The sequence below is a fragment of the Oncorhynchus mykiss genome, chromosome 13 (assembly GCF_013265735.2).
Source record: "Oncorhynchus mykiss isolate Arlee chromosome 13, USDA_OmykA_1.1, whole genome shotgun sequence".
Lineage (NCBI taxonomy): Eukaryota > Metazoa > Chordata > Actinopteri > Salmoniformes > Salmonidae > Oncorhynchus > Oncorhynchus mykiss.
This window is the reverse complement of record NC_048577.1, coordinates 46,254,436-46,274,217: the sequence shown is the minus strand read 5'-3', so window position 1 is coordinate 46,274,217 and position 19,782 is coordinate 46,254,436. Positions and strand designations below refer to the sequence as shown.

General features: G+C 46.7%; 1 protein-coding gene across 2 annotated transcripts; it reads right to left on the bottom strand.

The window, feature by feature from the left end:
* Nucleotides 1-1,847: 1,847 nt before the first annotated feature.
* Nucleotides 1,848-16,855, bottom strand: LOC110486573 (xylosyltransferase 2). 2 transcript variants are annotated; one of them, XM_036941287.1, is made up of 12 exons: nt 16,692-16,855; nt 15,005-15,171; nt 11,703-12,234; nt 10,971-11,146; nt 9,481-9,683; nt 8,754-8,834; nt 7,804-8,020; nt 7,306-7,482; nt 6,915-7,171; nt 5,198-5,393; nt 4,588-4,921; nt 1,848-4,328 (listed from the first exon to the last, which is right to left on the bottom strand). In XM_036941287.1, the coding sequence occupies exons 2-12, from the start codon at nt 15,056-15,058 to the stop codon at nt 4,000-4,002; spliced, it is 2,556 nt and encodes an 851-aa protein (XP_036797182.1). In that variant the 5' UTR covers nt 15,059-15,171; nt 16,692-16,855; the 3' UTR covers nt 1,848-3,999. The 2 variants fall into 2 exon arrangements, with proteins under 2 accessions (XP_036797182.1, XP_036797180.1); XM_036941285.1 differs by lacking the exon at nt 15,005-15,171 and having other exon boundaries at nt 16,692-16,854.
* Between the last annotated feature and the right edge of the window lie 2,927 nt (nt 16,856-19,782).

The window sequence follows — 19,782 nt, the reverse complement described above, 5'->3', positions numbered from 1 at the left end:
GTGGAGGACGTGCATCGTGTTCAGCACCATGGTGAGCGCCTTTCTTCAAACGCAAATCATCACGTGTCTTCTCTTTGGGATTACTGCGAATTAGCTATATACACTGCTCAAAAAAATAAAGGGAACACTTAAACAACACAATGTAACTCCAAGTCAATCACACTTCAGTGAAATCAAACTGTCCACTTAGGAAGCAACACTGATTGACAATAAATGTCACATGCTGCTGTGCAAATGGAATAGACAACAGGTGGAAATTATAGGCAATTAGCAAGACACCCCAATAAAGGAGTGGTTCTGTAGGTGGTGACCACAGACCACTTCTCAGTTCCTATGCTTCCTGGCTGATGTTTTGGTGACCTTTGAATGCTGGCGGTGCTTTCACCCTAGTGGTAGCATGAGACGGAGTCTACAACCCACACAAGTGGCTCAGGTAGTGCAGCTCATCCAGGATGGTACATTAATGCGAGCTGTGGCAAGAAGGTTTGCTGTGTCTGTCAGTGTAGTGTCCAGAGCATGGAGACGCTACCAGGAGACAGGCCAGTACATCAGGAGAAGTGGAGGAGGCCGTAGGAGGGCAACAACCCAGCAGCAGGACCGCTACCTCCGCCTTTGTGCAAGGAGGAGCAGGAGGAGCACTGCCAGAGCCCTGCAAAACGACCTCCAGCAGGCCACAAATGTGCATGTGTCTGCTCAAACGGTCAGAAACAGACTCCATGAGGGTGGTATGAGGGCCCGACGTCCACAGGTGGGGGTTGTGCTTACAGCTCAACACCGTGCAGGACGTTTGGCATTTGCCAGAGAACACCAAGATTGGCAAATTCGCCACTGGCGCCCTGTGCTCTTCACAGATGAAAGCAGGTTCACACTGAGCACGTGACAGACGTGACAGAGTCTGGAGACGCCGTGGAGAACGTTCTGCTGCCTGCAACATCCTCCAGCATGACCGGTTTGGCGGTGGGTCAGTCATGGTGTGGGGTGGCATTTTTTGGGGGAACCGCACAGCCCTCCATGTGCTCGCCAGAGGTAGCCTGACTGCCATTAGGTACCGAGATGAGATCCTCAGACCCCTTGTGAGACCATATGCTGGTGCGGTCGGCCCTGGGTTCCTCCTAATGCAAGACAATGCTAGACCTCATGTGGCTGGAGTGTCAGCAGTTCCTGCAAGAGGAAGACATTGATGCTATGGACTGGCCCGCCCATTCCCCAGACCTGAATCCAATTGAGCACATCTGGGACATCATATCTCACTCCATCCACCAACGCCACGTTGCACCACAGACTGTCCAGGAGTTGGCGCATGCTTTAGTCCAGGTCTGGGAGGAGATCCCTCAGGAGACCATCCGCCACCTCATCAGGAGCATGCCCAGACATTGTAGGGAGGTCATACAGGCACGTGGAGGCCACACACACTACTGAGCCTCATTTGTACTTGTTTTAAGGACATTACATCAAAGTTGGATCAGCCTGTAGTGTGGTTTTCCACTTTCATTTTGAGTGTGACTCCAAATCCAGACCTCCATGGGTTGATAAATTTGATTTCCATTGATAATGTGTGATTTTGTCAGAACATTCAACTATGTAAAGAAAAAAGTATTTAATAAGAATATTTCATTCATTCAGATCTAGGATGTGTTATTTTAGTGTTCCCTTTATTTTTTTGAGCAGTGTACTCTTGAGAGATGGATGAGGCATATTGAGTCATATCCTAAACATGCTTTTAAACTAGTAATTGTGGCCGAAATAATATATTGTATGTCAATAACTAATTTCACACGTGAACACACACAACCCCTTAATGATTATTGATACTATCCAGCCTTTCTGAGAACCTTGGGAACATGTTAAAATAATCACATAAAGCACTGATATTACTCACTAGCAGAATACATTTCATTCTGCTATTTGAAATCAATCAACTAGTCAAAAACAAAATACCCCAAAAAAAGCAATACTGGACAAGATTGGATTGTTTTTATTCGTTTGTTTTTTGTTATTGTGCCACCAGTCAACCGGTTGCCATGTTTTACCAGAGGCGTTCTGTGATTGGCCAGCAGTCCCCTCTTCAGTCCAGCACTGTCATGCCTGAGTCAGGGAGCCAGTGCCACTATGTCATCATCAGAGTGAGTCATGAGTGGGCTGTGGACGGAAGCGTGGACAGAAGTGACATTGAACGAAGTGTGATGTGTCCAAAAAAAATAATACAAGAAGTGGTTCTCAATAGTTTGAAAAAGGAGTTGATATTGAATGGATGGACAAATATATATTTCTCAAAGACTAAAATATGAATAATCTATTCCATTTACACTAAACGGTGCTCTTCTATTCTTTCTGTTAAATGGAAGCATCACTGAAGCAAGTGTGCAAGGGAAACAAGGTCACTTGTAAACTCAGAGACTGAAAAAAAAACAAGAAAAGTAGGAGTTTCAGCCAGTCTAGTTTTAAAACATTACAATTAAAAACAAAGGTATAGGGTAGGGTTTCAGAATTGTCTAAAAGGGAAATAAGTGCACGTCTTGAAGCTATTCTCCCATTATAAACAGTTCATATTAACAAAGTAAAGGCAGCTTCGATTTCTTAACCAGACCATGAAATAGTCATGTTGACCCCTCCTGGATGGGAGTTTCATTGTTGTAGAAATGCTTATGGACAACCAGTAACATTAAAGTGGTAGGTAGATGACAGAAGAGTCTTCACTTTGTTGGCATACAGAGCATAGACCACATGGACAGTACTGCACTGCATATACACTGATACAGAAGAGGCAGCTAGCCCAGAGCCATGTACTTAGAGAGTTGGGCCAACAAGGTTTCTGCATTATAATGTATTTGCATGACTGTCTAGTATTAGAACAATATTCTAAAAGTTTGCCTAACTCTAAATATATGGCTCTAGCTAGGCCTATATACCATAACTATGACTAGACCCATTGAGAAGCGATGTAGTCCACTGTGAAAATGATGATGCCACACTGGAGAGCCAGGCCACTGTAGCCTAGAATATTACCTACATCAGTTAGGCACTTCCTCTGACACACAAAACCCCCGGTGGCTTTGCTTTGCAGTGATCATGGACAACAAAGACACATCTCAATGTTCAAGAAACAAACAAAACAAACATTTAAAAACATGTCACAGTAAACAGAACTCATGGGGGAAAGAGGACTCTCCCAACTTTAACTTGTCTCCCAGCTGGTAACTCAGAACATTATTATTCTTCCTCCTCCAGGTGAGCTAGCTGGGTCAGATATGTGATAGTGACGCCGCAACGTTCTAGCAGCACTTTTATACAAAAGACATGTAAGTAAGTGAAGAGGATGCCACGTCACCATTGTGACGACCTCCACCTTGACCTTTTAAGCTCCTAATCCTCCTCGTTGTCATTCTCCAACTACTGATCGACCCGGTCCTGTGTAACCTTAGTCTTACAGTAAAGTGCACTTCCCCAATCTGCTGCTGCTGTTCTGATAATGCTTGAAAATAAGCACAAAGGTACTAGTCCAGAGGACCCACTGCCCTCTGACAACAATACAACACAGCATTTAGCCACTGTCAAAATGTTGGCCACTGCTTTAAATTCCTTAAAGCAGAAGAAAACTGTGCATTGAACAGAGTTCAAACATGTGCGGGTGGGGTTCTCCTCTTTCCAAAGTTCTACCCAGACAGACCCTGAATGAAGACATATGCAGACAGATAACATAACACAAATTGTCCATGTAACGAACAATGAAGTTCGAACACAAAAAAAAACTTTGTCTTGCAGTCTTCGTGTGCAAATTTCCACCACGCATCTCCTCTGAAAAGGGCATGTAGCCTCTAAACTGAGAGCATAGCCACTCCTCAGCGTATGTAGGGAGAAGCCGTGTCTATTTATGTGCCTTATGAGTTAGCCTTAGAGACCAGACCCCACTCAGGACTCACATATCTTCCCCTCTTCTCAGGGCTCACATATAATCCCCTCTCCCTCTACTATAGTCCAGCATGCCTCCTGTCCGGGGGGCTACCTGATCCGGCCGTCACTTTTGACAGGGCCAAGTTCTGACTTAGGGTCTGGGGCGAGGGAGCTCCAGGTGGACTTGGTACAGGGGCCAAGGGAAGGGCAGGGGCCCGGGGAGGGCAGGGTGGAGCACAGGTCCCCGGTCACCCAGAAGGCCCCCACGGTGCGGTCCACCCAAGCTTCCAGGGGCTTGCCCACCAGCTGGGCCCTCTGCTGGGCCTCCTGCAGGGCAGGCTCCTGTGGGGGCAGCTTCAGAACAGATCTCAGCTGCTGGAAGCCCTGCTCCAGGTACATGTTGCCTGGTGGCCCCGCGTGCAGCCAGCTGTCCTCCTCTGGATCAGGCAGGGTGGCAGAGAGAGGAGGAAAGGGAAGGAGAGAGGACTGTTAGGGATCAGTTCGCAACATCCTCATCTGATACATAAATACATACTGATAGTCTTCCAGTGACTTGAATACAGAGGCTGAATGGCCACAGTGAATCAAACAGAACACCAAAAGGGGCAAACTACCCTTAACTACACCCCCTTGGAACCACTCCACTTCCTGGTAAAAAATTAATGAACTACCAGACCCTCAAACCACCAGGCTCACCTTGGCGTAGTGGCTCTCGTCCTTTGAAGGCCAGGGGCATGACGAGGAAGCGAGCCTCAGCCACACGCTCCCACAGCCTCAGCACCCTGACAGTCCAGGCCCCGGGGCGGAGCGGCCGCTGCAGCGGGGGCTTGTACTGCGTGTACTCTGCGTCCACATCCACACTGATGTCATAAGACGCCGCCACCGTCTGGGCGGGGTCGATCCACACAATGGTGGCAGTGAGGTTGGGCCCCCGAATCCACTTCTGTACCGCCACCGGCTCGTCCATCGGCCCGATCACACCGCCGAAGTTCCGGAATATTCTCTCCTTGGGGTCCCACTCTGTGCCCACCTGAAGGGGAAACATAAGCACAGACATTTCACATCAACGTGGCAGGGCAGTCATGTATCCTGGTTGTCCTATTGGTATTTGAACCTGCTCCTTTGTATCCAACATCTAGTCTACAGTATGTACTGGTATTTCATCATCAAACTAGCTCCACAAACTTGTTCACCCGTAGTCTCAGCCCTTGTCATACACCATTATCTAAACTGAAACAGCCTTGACTGTACACAATACCCATAGAAATACAGATAGATAGACATATGCATCTCAGGTCCCACCCACCTCCAGGTTCTTGAGCCTCTCAAACTCCCGGAGGTTGTTCTCCAGCTGCATGGTGGCCTGAGGCACGGCCCACACCTCCACCGTTTCCCTGACCCTTGACCCCACCTTCTGCACCTCCTGACGGACCAAGTAGCCCTGGAAACGCTCGTCGTAGAAATACAGGTGCACCGACACCGGGTAGCCTATTGGCTCATACCTGCACAAAAGGAGGAAGAGATTTGAAGACAAAATTGAGATATATTTTAGTGTGTTCATCAATACCGTAATTTCCGGACTATAAGCCACTACTTTTTCCCCACGCTTTGAACCTCGCGGCTTATACTATGACGCAGCTAATTTGTGGATTTTTCCCGCTTTCACAAGATTCATGACCCCAAAAAACTGAGCACCATCACATAATGTGACGTAAATCGAGCGCGCTCAAACTTCCCATCATTCTGATTACGGTAGTAATTTTGTCACCCTCATCATGGCAAAGACACGGAGAAATGCATATGATGCAGCTTTCAAGTTGAAAGCGATCGATCTGGCTGTTGGAAAAGGAAATAGAGCTGCTGCACGGGAGCTTGGCCTTAATGAGTCGATGATAAGACGTTGGAAACAGCAGCGTGAGGAACTGACTCAGTGCAGAAAGACAACAAACCTTTCAGAGGGAAGAAAAGCAGATGTCCCAAACTAGAAAATGAGCTTGAAGACTGGGTCAACACACAGAGAGCAGATGGTCCGAACTAGAAAATGAGCTTGAAGACTGGGTCAACACACAGAGAGCAGACGGCCGAGGTGTTTCAACTGTGCAGATCCGACTGAAAGACAAAACAATCACCACCGCAATGAAGTTTGAGAATTTTAGAGGTGGACCATCGTGGTGTCTAAGATTTATGAGACGTAAAGGCCTGTCCATCAGGGTATGGACGAGTCTGTGTCAGCAGCTCCCTCCCGACTACGAGGAAAAAGTTTAGAACTACCGCAAACTCACTGATGCAAAGATAGCGGAGCATTCCATCGGCCCGCACGACAACATAAATATGGATGAGGTTCCTCTGACATTCTGAGGATATTCAACTCCGACACCGAAGAGATTACTTCAGTGGTTTCAGTGCACAGGAGGAGGAAGATAGTGACCAATGACTTTCTTGGTAGGCTACTGTTTACTGCTATTTTTTTTATTTTTGTTACAAGCCATGTTTCGTTTAAAAGCCTATTTATTTTTGTTACAAGCCGTGTTTCGTTTAAAAGCCTATTTATTTTTGTTACAAGCCGTGTTTCGTTTAAAAGCCTATTTATTTTTGTTACAAGCCGTGTTTCGTTTAAAGGCCTATTTATTTTTGTTACAAGCCGTGTTTCGTTTAAAGGCCTATTTATTTTTGTTACAAGCCGTGTTTCGTTTAAAAGCCTATTTATTTTTGTTACAAGCCGTGTTTCGTTTAAAGGCTGTGTAAAGTTCATTTGTTTCAATGTACCGGTAGGCACCTGCGGCTTATAGACATGTGCGGTTTAGTTATGTACAAAAAACATATATATTTTTTTATTCAGTGGGTGCGGCTTATATTCAGGTGCGCTTAATAGTCCAGAAATTACGGTAATTAAACCCAGACTTAAGTTGTCCTTCTTTTGAAGAAATCAATCTATTGAGTCTCAACTAGTCTAAGTAATAGTGAAATCTTCCAGTCTGAATCTACCATTTGGAAGAATTGTAGTATTCAGGGCAGGGCCTCACCTGCAGGTCTCCAGGCTGGTCTGGCTGCTCTCCAGGCTCCTGAGGCCCAGGCGGAAGAAGGAAGAGTAGGCCGTGAGGGCAACGTCACTGAGGGAGCCCACCCCGTCCGCCAGCTCAAACAGGCTCTCCCAGTAGGCCTTGATGGCCACTGTCCCTGGGGCGTAGTGTCCATACAGGTGGGTGTCCAGGATGTCTATAGCCTCTTGGTTCACCATGGACTCAAACTTTCGGGCAAAGAACGTGGGCCGGGTCAGTTGCTGTGGGGGAATGAACACATGAGAATCAAGGTTAAATTACTACACTTGTTGGCTGAGGAGGAGTGCAGCAGTTAAGGACACTCAATTTGAACTCTCATGATAGGTACAACAGTGCCCTCTGCTGGCTGGCTGACCTGTATCCTGACGAGGTCCTGTGGTTTGAAGTCGTTGGGAGAGCAGCCGCACCAGTCCACTATGTGTTTGTATTGGCACTTACAGCCCAGCTTCCTGTTCCAGTTGGTAACACGCAGGTTGTTGTCCACCAGAGAGTCACACATGTGACTGTTCCCCAGCACTGTGTGGAAGAAGGACTGGAACAAAGCGGGATTATATTCATATTTCAAACACCGGGATGTGACATTACTGGAAATATAATTGCAACATTTCACCATCTCCACAGGGATTCCTGAACAATGAAGACAATCCAGACATGTTTCAAAACATAAAATCAATACTTTTGACTCTAGTGTACAACATTCAATATTAAGATATGACCTCAACCAACCCACTTTAACTGGCAGCTAAACTCTCTGTGACCCCCTCTTCAGTCTAGCACCTCTACTGCCCAGAGAGGCTGTGACTTAAGCAGTCACAGTGTCATCTTCACCATTGTCATTTTCCCTGTCCATTACCTCAGCGGGGAGCAGGGCGTAGGTGTAGAACTGTTTCAGGCCCGCCACCAGCTCATCCTGGGAGTTGATGACATACTCTACGAAGCGCCTGGTGAGGGAGAACCAGTCAGAGCCCCCAGACACCTCCAGGCCCTCTGGGATGGTCCGCTCACCCAGCCGCCACATGTGGTTGTCACACTCATGGAACAGCCGGTCCAGACCCTGCTTCTTTATGAACCTGGAGGTCATAGGCAGTGTTTGTTTCATCAACAATAACTATGACAGAAGATATACCACTTTTCCTTCTTATCTGTTTTGTCCAATCATAAATATGCATGCCTTTGCACAATATAGTGCAATATTCTCATTGGTCTTTCAGTTGCACATTCTGATTGAGCTGATCTGCCTGGCTCTCCCACACACACAGCTACCAGGCGGCCACGTCAGTCTAGAGTTTTATTTCATAACTAAAACTAGGAAGGATGAAATTACTCAAATTGGTAATTTTAGTAATAGTTAAAGCTATTTTAGTCAAAAGACAATCTAAAATAGCTGACAAAATTAACACAGCACAGGGAAGGACAGTGATTAAGAGTTATTTATCTAACCTCTAGTTTATAAGGCAAGTTCATTGGCAACCAGTTGCCTTGTTGCCCAACTTCCGCAATAATAACTGATCTTAAATAGTTTGTCAGAGATCTGTCCTTGACTATATGGGAAATAAACATCAAACAGAAGCTTTACATCATAATCATCATTCCTTTCATTTTCCCTTCCAACATCTTAGTCCTGTCCTCCAATATGAAAGCTTAACCATTACATCATACTGAGTGAAGCTAAGCTCAATGAGAAGAGCAGTGGAGGAAAATCTCATCCGATGTGAGCAGTGTCAGACACTAACAGTGAGAGCCAAGTGTGTCAGACAGACTGACGAGGCTGTGAGTCAGAGGTTTCCTAACCAAGCTCCCTACCTCGCATTCTCCCGCCCATGTGACTTGAGGAAGTTCTGGTCTCTGTGCTGTGACAGAAAAGCCACCAGTTCATCGTTGGTCCTGCCGGAAGGCAATAGGCCAGGGAGAAGACAGAAAGAAAGGAGTGAAGGAAAGAAGAGAGGATTAGGTTGGGAATAAAACGCTGACTGGAGCGTGGCGCGAGGAGCAGAGAAGGGGGGGGACGGTGACTTTCCATGGGTGGAATTAGCCACTGCCGGCAGGATTTGGGAGGCAGCGGCGGCTCCTCTGTGTGCATTTATTCCCCCCTTTAAACCCTGGGATGGTTCAGGAGGATTGGCCACTGCTCTGGAAGTAGCTCAGAAGGGCCTCAGAAATCCACCCCAGAACTGATTGACAAGAAAGAGGCGATTTAGCAGTCTGTCTCTGTGCATCAGTGATCAAAACAGTCCATGACAGCATGGGCTTTCATCTAGAAGGAACCGTGGCTCTCCTTTATCTGGTAGCTATAGGAGTCAAAGTCACTGCAGGTCAACGGAATAATTGAATCAAAAATCGCAGAGTGAGTGAAACCAAAAAGCTCCAGCACAGATGAAAAACTACAAATCCAGAGCATGTTTCTTCTAAAACAGACAGAGTTGTGTGGTAGGAGGAATACAGTCTTCATTACACACATGTCAATTAACCATCAAACATTAAACAATAGTTTCAAAGCTCATCATATGACAGTGGTGTTGTGGTCACTGACCTGGTGGGGAAGTCAGTGGCACTGAGGTTGATGAAGAAGTCCCAATTCCAGTCCAGCATGGAGAGCAGGTCCTGCATGCTGTGCAGGTAGGCCTTCAGCAGGCTCGCACCACCCCAGATGGTCACCATGCGCCAGGGCGTGGCACGCACATTGGGGTACTGCTGGGCGATCTGCTGCACCTCCCGATGCAGGTAGTTGGAACGCTGGGGGGGGGGGTTAGGAGACAGAACGATTACAATCGCAGTAATACTCTGATATTAGGCTGATTATGGAAGTTGGCTGATTATGCATTAGTCACGTAAACACCGTACTTATCGGCATAAGGTCAAAATCAAAGTAAGCATGCGCCGATTAAAACACCTGGTTTTCTGATCAATCTTTCAAATTATTAGGACATGTAAACACCTTAAGGTAACAATCTGCCTACTGCCATAATCAGTTTCATATTGAAATATTAGTGTGCATGTAAACATACTCATTAAATCAAAAACATGCACGTGCATAGAAATCTCCTGGTATGAAATAGCTTTAGGTTCTTCTGGCAGAAGGACATGAAGAAAGAATAAGAAGAACTCAGCTAAGAGGCTACTTCCAAAACATAAAGAAGAGGATTAATCACTCAGAGGGAAAGATGGAGGGGGGGGGGGGGGACTGCAGCAGGGTTGGTGACAACAGGCCTGAGAGATCAGATTCTTACGTTGAAAAGAGGAGCAGGTAGAAAGTATTGTGACAGCTCCCGGCTAACACAGGGAGAGAGTGGCCTGCTGTGCTGGTACAGAGACAGAGGCAGAGAGCGAGAGGAGGGCTGCCTGGTGGAAGGACTCCAGAACAGCCTGACTTGCTGTCCCATTCCTCAAGGCGCCTGCCTACCCGTCCCAGTGAGAGGAACGATAAGGTGGTGGGCCTTTAGCATCTAGCGTAGTCTCGACAGTGGGAGCCCATTGACACCTCACTTCAGTGCTTTCCCTTCCCCTCTGCAGTGTTAAACTGTTGCTCTGAGCTCTATGGCTCTGCAACTGTGTAGACAGCCACCTCTTAAAGCTCCCACAGTAACCAGACAAACCCCTCTATCCTGTCAAATCCTCCAAACACTTCCTACACATGAAAAACAGTGACCTTATCAAGCATGCACGAGTCAGCGACACCCTCCAGCCAGCATATGAGAACCGGAGAAGCAATTCTACATATCATGGCGTCCTCATAAGCTAACGAGGAACGTGCGGAGTACGATAAAGCATAAGCTTAATTTTACCCCCTCTGTATCTCCTTTGTGTGATAGTTGCTTGAATTCAACCCTCAACTGAGCCAGCCAAACCAGATCATTCCAATGACATAATACCATTTCCAGCCATAAGAGACTTTATGGTTCATCTAGAGAAGTTCAAACTAAGTAATGCTTTTTTGTGAAATTCTTTTTATTGGATGTTGTTATTCAAGATTAAATCCTTCTTGAAGCCATCACAGTAGTGTGTACGTCTGCCAGTAGTTACCTTGTCCACGTGGATGTAGTAGAAGTGGTCTCGGTGGTATATGGCTTTGATGAGGCGTTTGAGCTGCCTGACGGCCCGGCCGTGGACCACCAGGACGAAGGCCACCCTGACCGGGTTCTCCACCTTGGACAGGTCATTGTCCAGCTCATCAGCTGTCTGGACCGGGCTGGAAAAACCTGGGAGGAGGACACCATTTTTAAAAATGTAACCTTTATTTAACTAGGCAAGTCAGTTAAGAACAAATTCTTATTTACAATGATGGCCTCCACCGGCCAAACCCTGACAATGCTGGGCCAATTGTGCGCCACCCTATGGGACACCCAATCATGGCCGGTTGTGATATAGCCTGGATACAGCCACAACACAGCATGAGAGAGAGGATCATGGGAATAAGTCTCTGGATACAGATTCTTTGGATGATACACATGGGACTGATTAACTGTGTAAAAATTGAAAATATATTTTGTCCTCAAACCCCTGGCATGACGTGGCATGAAAATATGCTATCTGGGGGCGGGGGGGGGGGGGGTTGAGGACATCTTTTTACATTAAAACAAGAAATGGAATTGCAAATGTAATGCTCATGCACAAATTTAGTCTTGGGAGGCACTTCAAGACACAAATGAAAAATATTCCATAGATCATTAAGAGTCTGCAGTGTGTGGTCTGTCTGGATGTGCTGTTAGTCTCTGATCTCTAGAGGAATGATGGCTAGGTAGGGGTGTGTCTCACCGTGCAGCGGGCAGAACTGAGGCAGTGCCCTTGGCATGAGCTGCCCGGCCTGATGCTGGCACACAATGTTGGCGATCTCCTGCCGGCACTGCCGCGAGCCGGCGCGGTGCAGGGCCGACAGGGCGTCCTTGCCCATGATGTCACACTTGGGCACAAAGTCGCTGCTGGGGGCTTGGGGTGCCCCCTCCACGCTGCCCGGTTCCCCTGGCATGACTGGAGGGGGTAGTCTGGCTGCCCCCTCCCCTCCACCTCGGGTATCAGTGAAGTTACGGCTGCTGGAGGGGTCATGGGGGGGAACGCCATCAACTGCTACCCCCTGGCCCAGGGGCACCTTCACCCTGATGGTGTGCTTCCCCCGGCGCTTGGTGCCCCTCCGGAGGGCGCTGGCAGCCGTGGCCCCCGTCCTCTCCAGCCTGCTGTTCCATCGGGCCCCGCTCCTCCCAGACAAGACGTTCTGTCTCTCCCAGGCCACCGCCTCCCTTTTGGGGTCCTGGCTGTTGTGGTCAGGTAGCTTAGACCGCCGCGTTTTCCTCTGGAGGGGGGAGGGGGGGGGGGGGGGGTTAGCACAGAGAAGATTCTCATTCTCCTTCTTTCCTGTCGATACACTACACAACATACTGGGACCAATCAAATTATTAGGAATAGTGTTTGAAACGAGGAGATGATTCACCCTCTAAGAACGAACAAAACAACAAGTCGATAACAGAGCAGGAGCACCAGAGGCGAGATGTGTTTACAGTGCGTGTTGTTTCTGCTCTGGGTTATTTTTAGCCTCTGCCTTTTGTTGAAGTAATCAGGAAAAGACAGAGTTCAGAAAAGGAACAACATACAGATGGGTAATGAAGGCAGTGATTCACCGCAGTGACCTCAATAAACCTGCCCCCTGGGCACAGTGCAGAGCACACAGCGCATGCATGGACCGTACACATTCAGTCACACCACATGAAATTGGACATATGCTGACATCTACAATGAGAGTCCTTATCAGACCACTAAGGGGAGTGTGTGTATGTGTGTGTGTGACAGACAGAGAAGTCCTCTGACATGTAATTAGTGAGGCTTGTAAATGGGCAACGACAGGCAGGCAGGCAGGGGGAGCTGGAGGGTTACCACGCTCTGAGCTGCCCAATAAGATCACTGTCGGCCAGGGGCCAAGTGGCCTTATCAGCAGCCACCCCTGCAGTCCCAGGAGCGCTCAGCGCTGCCCACTTCGGCACCCAGCCCTGAGCCCGTGCCGCTTCAACTGTACAGTGCGCAGCAATGGCCCTCCACCATCACTAGGACCCCCTGGGGAGGAGGGGATATATGTATGTGGGGATGTGTGTGTGAGTGTGTGTGTGTGTGTGTTATGGGGGGTGGGCAGGGACACATTCATTCGAAGCAACTCCAGCAAATCACAACACAAAAAAACATAATGACTTCTTGCTCTAAGGGTGTTTCTAGAGGTTAGTAGAGATAAAAAGGGGGGGAGCGACTGCTCACCACACTCTTATTGGAATGCAAAAAAATGGGTCCTCCACAAATGGATGCGTCGAAAGCATCAAACCCCCAGCTATTTTCACTTCTGGCAGGAAAAGATCACAGCTTATTGGAATTGTACAGAAAGGCCCCAAAATATGCACCCGGAGAGGGGACAGAAAAACAGGGAGTGGGCCGTGCGTTTCCTGCCCCTGTCAGGCAGCATGACCCTGAGTGGGCCCTCGCCACACGCTGCTGGCACAGAGACAGACCAGAGCAGGCTGTGGGAACAGAGGCTATGGCCTGGGACAGACAGCACAGGGAGCTAGACCAGTGCCAGTCAGCCAAACCAGTGCCAGTCAGCCAGACCAGTGCCAGTCAGCCAGCCGGTAGTCAATCCAAACAACACAGCTACTGATCTCCCAGTGCACCACAAATAAGTGTTCCAGTTTAAAAAAGCATTTGTCGACAATGATATTACAGCCCAGCCCCATTGAATGTGTTTTGCGTCATGGGGTCTATTGAAAAGCATCACATAGGGCCCCCCCAAAAAAAGAGTTGAGTTTGGAGAGAAAAGTTCATATTTTATAAGACTGTTACTCTACTGGTGGTTCACTGGTTCAAAACTGCTACCAAATTGTAAGTGGACTTATCTGGGCAATGTTATGTTATATTGAAGAAAAACACAGCGATTTCAATTAAACTCTTCCCTATTTTTCACACTTTTTAATTAACGCCCTCGCGTCAGAAATGCTTCAACCCAAAGGCGGGTTTTTATTTTCTTTTTTTTATTCTAATTAGTTGAAGCCATATCACTGCCATCACCACCATGTGAGGAGAGCGGACCAGCACGCCCCAGCAGCTCTTTATGAAGCCACTGACTGGGGACAACTGAACTGAGTGTGCGGTTTTCTTCACTTCTTCTCAAGTCCTTTTCTGTGGGGGCTATAATAGGATGCATGTGGTTGTGTTCACACATGCACAGCAAGCAGCCAGCTTCTGATTAGAGCAGATGTGAGTTACATCGAGGCCACTGAGCAGAGAGGGATTCAGTCCAATCACTCAGCCCTACATAGGCCCCAGCTCTATACCCACTCACTCAAAAAAGGGAGGGCCACTGCCATTGTGTTAAATCATTTTTTCCCCATTTCAGTCATTTAGCAAACACTCTTATCCAGGGGGACTTACAGTAGTGAGTGCATACATTTTTCATACTGTTCCCCCATGGGAATCGAATCCACAACCATGACGTTTCAAGCACCATGTTCTACCAACTGAGCCACATGGGAACTGTAAAAATGCCTCCTCCAGCCTCCCAATTACCTCATTTATCACATGATTTACCTAACAAAAAAGTATGTCAGCAGTAGGTATAAGGTTCAAAATGATGTTTCACCATTGGGCGGTGGGGGCGTATACATGTGCCTTTGTTTAGGCTGGCTGATTCAGGACTGAAGTGATAGCAAGAGCTGGATGCATCCTCATGGAGTGAACATGGAGAGTAACATGTTTTAAAGCAATCTACTAGAGGTCACAATGGGAACATCCTGCTCTCAGAGGGATCTCATGTCATGTCACATTTCCTGTTTACACTGTGTCCATCCAAAGGGAAATGCATTCATTGCATCTTGGCTGTTATTGATTCAGACAGATGATGTAATGTCCTACTGGTCCAAGTAATAACATCTTCTTGATTGTGAGAAAGGACGTAACATAGAAACACAATAAGCAGAGAATAGCTAATAGTGGGTTTGCTCCATGAAATAACATAGATTTAAACCATCACCAGTGAAACACAGAGTTCAGACACAGAGTCCAAAGAGTCCCAGAGCAAACCTACACACCCTATGCACAGTACCTCTTCTGGGGCCCTCCTTAGATGCTTCCTCTCCCTCCATTTATGCACAGCTCAGTGAGACAGCTCTGTGTGACCACTCGAGCCACGGGCTGTTCACCACGCTACCATCCAGCGCGATGTCAGTACAGGTGCATCAAAGCTGGGACCGAGAGACTGAAAAACAGCTTCTATCTCAAGGCCATCAGACTTAAATAGCAATCACTAGGAGGTTACCACCCAGTTATTCAACCCTGCACCTTAGAGGCTGCTGCCCTATATACATACACATGGAATCACTGGTCACTTTAATAATGTTTACATACTGTTTTACTCATTTCATATGTATATATTGTATTCTACTGTATTTTAGTCAATGCCACTAAGACATTGCTCATCCTAATATTTATATATTTCTTAATTCCATTATTTTAGATGTGTATTGTTGTGAATTGTTAGATACTACTGCACTGTTGGAGCTAGGTACACAAGTATTTCACTACACATGCAATAACATCTGCTAAATATGTTTATGCAACCAATAACATTTGATTTGATCAGTCTGGAGGGTTACGCACACACAAGTAACATCATGAAAGGCAGAGCGGGACTTCCGACTCTTTCAGCACACATTCCTGAAGCGGAATCTGTATCAATGCCTCAAATGATAACTAAATGCAAGTTCCCGGGGCTAAATCTGTTGACATCTCACAATGACTTTATTTGAAGAAGAAGAAATGGGAGGTTCCAGGCCTCTAGGGTACTGTTCCAGGTGTGCATGTGAGATTGGAGAGCAAAGATTGCCATGGATAAGTATGTTACAGGTCGGTTCAGACGCTCTACTTCAATGTACTTTAGAAAATATAGACCAAATTGGTTAAATGTCAATTACTATGCTTATATCAAGACCAATAAATTGTGAATCAAACTATTAGAGTAAATGACTAAGATGACTATGGTATGCAATGGACCCATGAGCCAACTCAAATAACTTGGTCCAAGGATGATAAGTAAAGACGAGCCAGATGGAAGCACGACCGCACATTCCATAAGCTCGCTCCAACTCGTTTCATGTTATACATTTACATTATACTGGCTAGTCTTGACACCTACTTTGAATAATCACCGAATCTATTAACCCAGTTGGCAAGCCCGATAATCAACTTCGCCATGTATTTCCGTTATCTTCATCACTACACGACAGTCACACAATTGAAGTGACAGTCGCAGAACCTAACAACATTCATCCAAGGACATGCCAAATCACAACAGAATGAAATGAGAGCCTAAACAATGCGACCTGTTTTTAAATATTTGCTTGCTAGCTGGTTGGCAGATTACAGTTTACAACACAATGACCTCATACACAAGTTCTTATGAGTACACTCGGGAAACGTCTAACCTGAATTCTGGAGACAGGTTGGCTAAAGAAGTGGTTCACTAGTCTGGTGTGGTTTATCTAGCGAATTGGTTTAAATGTGCAATTCTAGCTATAATAAGCGGAACAAGCTTACTATAAACTAGCTTTGGTTAACTACAGTATCTGTACTGTAGTTAGCTACAGAGTACTAGAAACAGCTAGCTAACGTTTACGTTAGCATATTACTGTACGCTAGCTTGCTAACTACCGCTACCAGCTTTACAGAGACGAAATCGTATTTTAACCAGCTAAATAAAGTCAAATTAAGCTTTCTTACCTCCGCCTCGCCCTCTTCGAGACTTCTCAGACTCCATACTACTAGCCCTTGAATCAGAAGAATCGTTAACGCGGCGGCAATCGCTAGTTTGTATCGTCGGAGGAGCTTCTGCACTCTGACGCTGGCCACCATTTTTCCAATTCTAGTGTTCATGAGCGTTTGCTAGGGGAGGAGAGAAGCAAATCTGAGCAACGTCATAGACTTACATTTCCTCAGGATATAAGTTGTAGGCAGGCTACTGATTGCACATTTTTGGGTTAATTCTGAGTTTAAGTCTTATAAAATACGTTTGATTATGGTTTAAAAGCATTGTTGTTTTTTTTATTTTCAATAATGTTATAGGTTTACAGCTAGATAGATCTATAGAAAATGTGTCATTTATATTTAATGAACATAATCAGAGACCCTGTGTGAAAAAGAACAAATACAATTAAAGCTTATCATTAGTAATAACATTGCATTGAATGTATTTAAATGTTAATACAAAATGCTATTTGCGTGTTCCTAATTACATTTAAGGATGACAAGTGCAGCCCTTTCTACAAACGCTTTGTCAATCCTCTTATGGTTTATTAGATTATGAACTAGTATGATCATTATGGGTCCTTTTTAAATTATAATGATAATCAGATTCTATAATTTGGAAATGCACACACCTGTCTATATAAAGGTCCCACAGTTGACAGTGCATGTCAGAGCAAAAACCAAGCCATGAGGTCGAAGGAATTGTCCGTAGAGCTCCGAGACAGGATTGTGTCGAGGCACAGATCTGGGGAAGGGTACCAAAAACCTTCTGCAACATTGAAGGTCCCCAAGAACACAGTTGCCTCCCTCATTCTTAAATGGAAGAAGTTTGGAACCACTAAAACTCTTCCTAGAGCTGGCCGCCCAGCCAAACTGAGCAATCGGGGGAGACGGGCCTTGGTCAGGGAGGTGACCAAGAACCTGATGGTCACTCTGACAGAGCTTCAGAGTTCCTCTGTGGAGATGGGAGAACCTTCCAGAAGGACAAACATCTCTGCAGCACTCCACCAATCAGGCCTTTATGGTAGAGTGGCCAGACGGAAGCCACTCCACAGTAAAAAGGCACATGACAGCCCTCTTGGAGTTTGCCAAAAGGCACCTAAAGCCTCTCAGACCTTGAGAAACAAGATTATTTGGTCTGATCAAATCAAAGATTGAACTCTTTGGCCTGAATGCCAAGCATCACATCTGGAAGAAACCTGGCACCATCCCTACGGGATGTTTTTCAGCAGCAGGGTGACTAGACAGGATCGAGGCAAAGATGAACAGAGCAAAGTACAGAGAGATCCTTGATGAAAACCTACTCCAGAGAGCTCAGGATCTCAGACTGTGGGCAAAGGTTCACCTTCCAACAGGACAACGATCCTAAGCACACAGCCAAGACAACACAGGAGTGGCTTCAGGACAAGTCTCTCAATGTCCTTGAGTGGCCCAGCCAGAGCCCGGACTTGAACCTGATTGAACATCTCTGGAGAGACCTGAAAATAACTGTACAGCAACACTCCCCATCCAACCTGACAGAGCTTGAGAGAAGAATGAGAGAAATTCCCCAAATACAGGTGTGCCAAGCTCATAGCGTCATACCCAAGAAGACTCGAGGCTGTAATCGCTGCCAAAGGTGCTTCAACAAAGTACTGAGTAAAGGGTCTGAATACTTATGTGAGGATTGACGCTGGAGACGAATAAACAACAGACATGAAACAGAACAGGAACCGCGTCTGGACAGGGGAAAAATAACGACATCAATGCTGACACGGGGATCTGACCGAGGAACAAACAGATATGGGAGGGGCAATCAACAAGGTAATGGAGTCCAGGTGAGTCCAATGAGCGCTGATGCGCGTGATGGTGACAGGTGTGCGTAATGATGGACAGCCTGGCGCCCTCTAGCTCCAGAGAGGAGGAGCGGGAGCAGGAGTGACAGTACCCCCCCAGGGGTGCCACCTGGGTGAGCCTGAGGTGCCGGCTTAGGCGTGGGAGCCCGACGAGCCGGCTGAGGCGTTAAAGCCCGATGAGCCGGCTGAGGCATGACGTCTGCCGAGCCAACCAAGGCAAGAAAACCTCTCGAGCTAGCTAAGGCGTGGAAGCCCGACAAGCCAGCTGAGGCACCCCCGGTTTCATCTGCGATGGCACCCGGAACTCCCTGATACTTCACATATTGGTGTCAGCAGGTACAGGGGGTGAACATTTAATAAACAACAGACATGAAACAGAACAGAAACAGCGTCTGGACAGGGGAAAATAAAGACATCAATGCTGACATGGGGATCTGACCGAGGAACAAACAGATAGGAGGATCAATCAACAAGGCAATGGAGTCCAATGAGCGCTGATGTGCATAATGATGGTGACAGGTGTGGTAATGATGGGGAGCCTGGGCATCCCGAGTGGCACAGTGGTCTAAGGCACTGCATCACAGGTGCTAGCTGTGGCACTAGAGATCCTGGTTCGAGTCCAGGCTCTGTAGCAGTGTCCGGGTTAGGGGAGGGCTTGGACGGCAGGGATGTCCCTGTCCCATCGCGCTCTAGCGTGGAAGGCCATGCGCATGCACGCTGACACGGTCGCCAAGTCTACAGTGTTTGTTCCTACACATTGGTGTGGCTGGCTTCCGGGTTAAGCGGGCATTGTGTCAAGAAGCAGTGTGACTTGGTTGGGTCATGTTTCTTGACCTTCGCCTCTCCCAAGTCTGTATGGGAGTTGCCACAATGAGACAAGACTGTAACTTCAAATTGGATACCACGAAAAAGGGGTCAAAGTATATATTTTTTTAAATATTACAATTTTTTAAAACAAAATGCCAGAGAGGAGGAGTGTGAGCAGGCGTGACAACTTATGTAAATGTGATATTTCGTTTTTAATTTTTTAAAATAAATTAGCTAACATTTCTAATAACCTGTTTTTGCTTTGTCATTTTGGGGTATTATGTGTAGATTGATGAGGGGGGAAACTATTTAATACATTTTAGAATAAGGCTGTGGAAAAAGTCAAAGGGGTCTGAATACTTTCCGAAGGAACTGTACATGCAGCAGAGATGCGTTTTGGACTCCCCCAACAGGCTGTTCGCTCT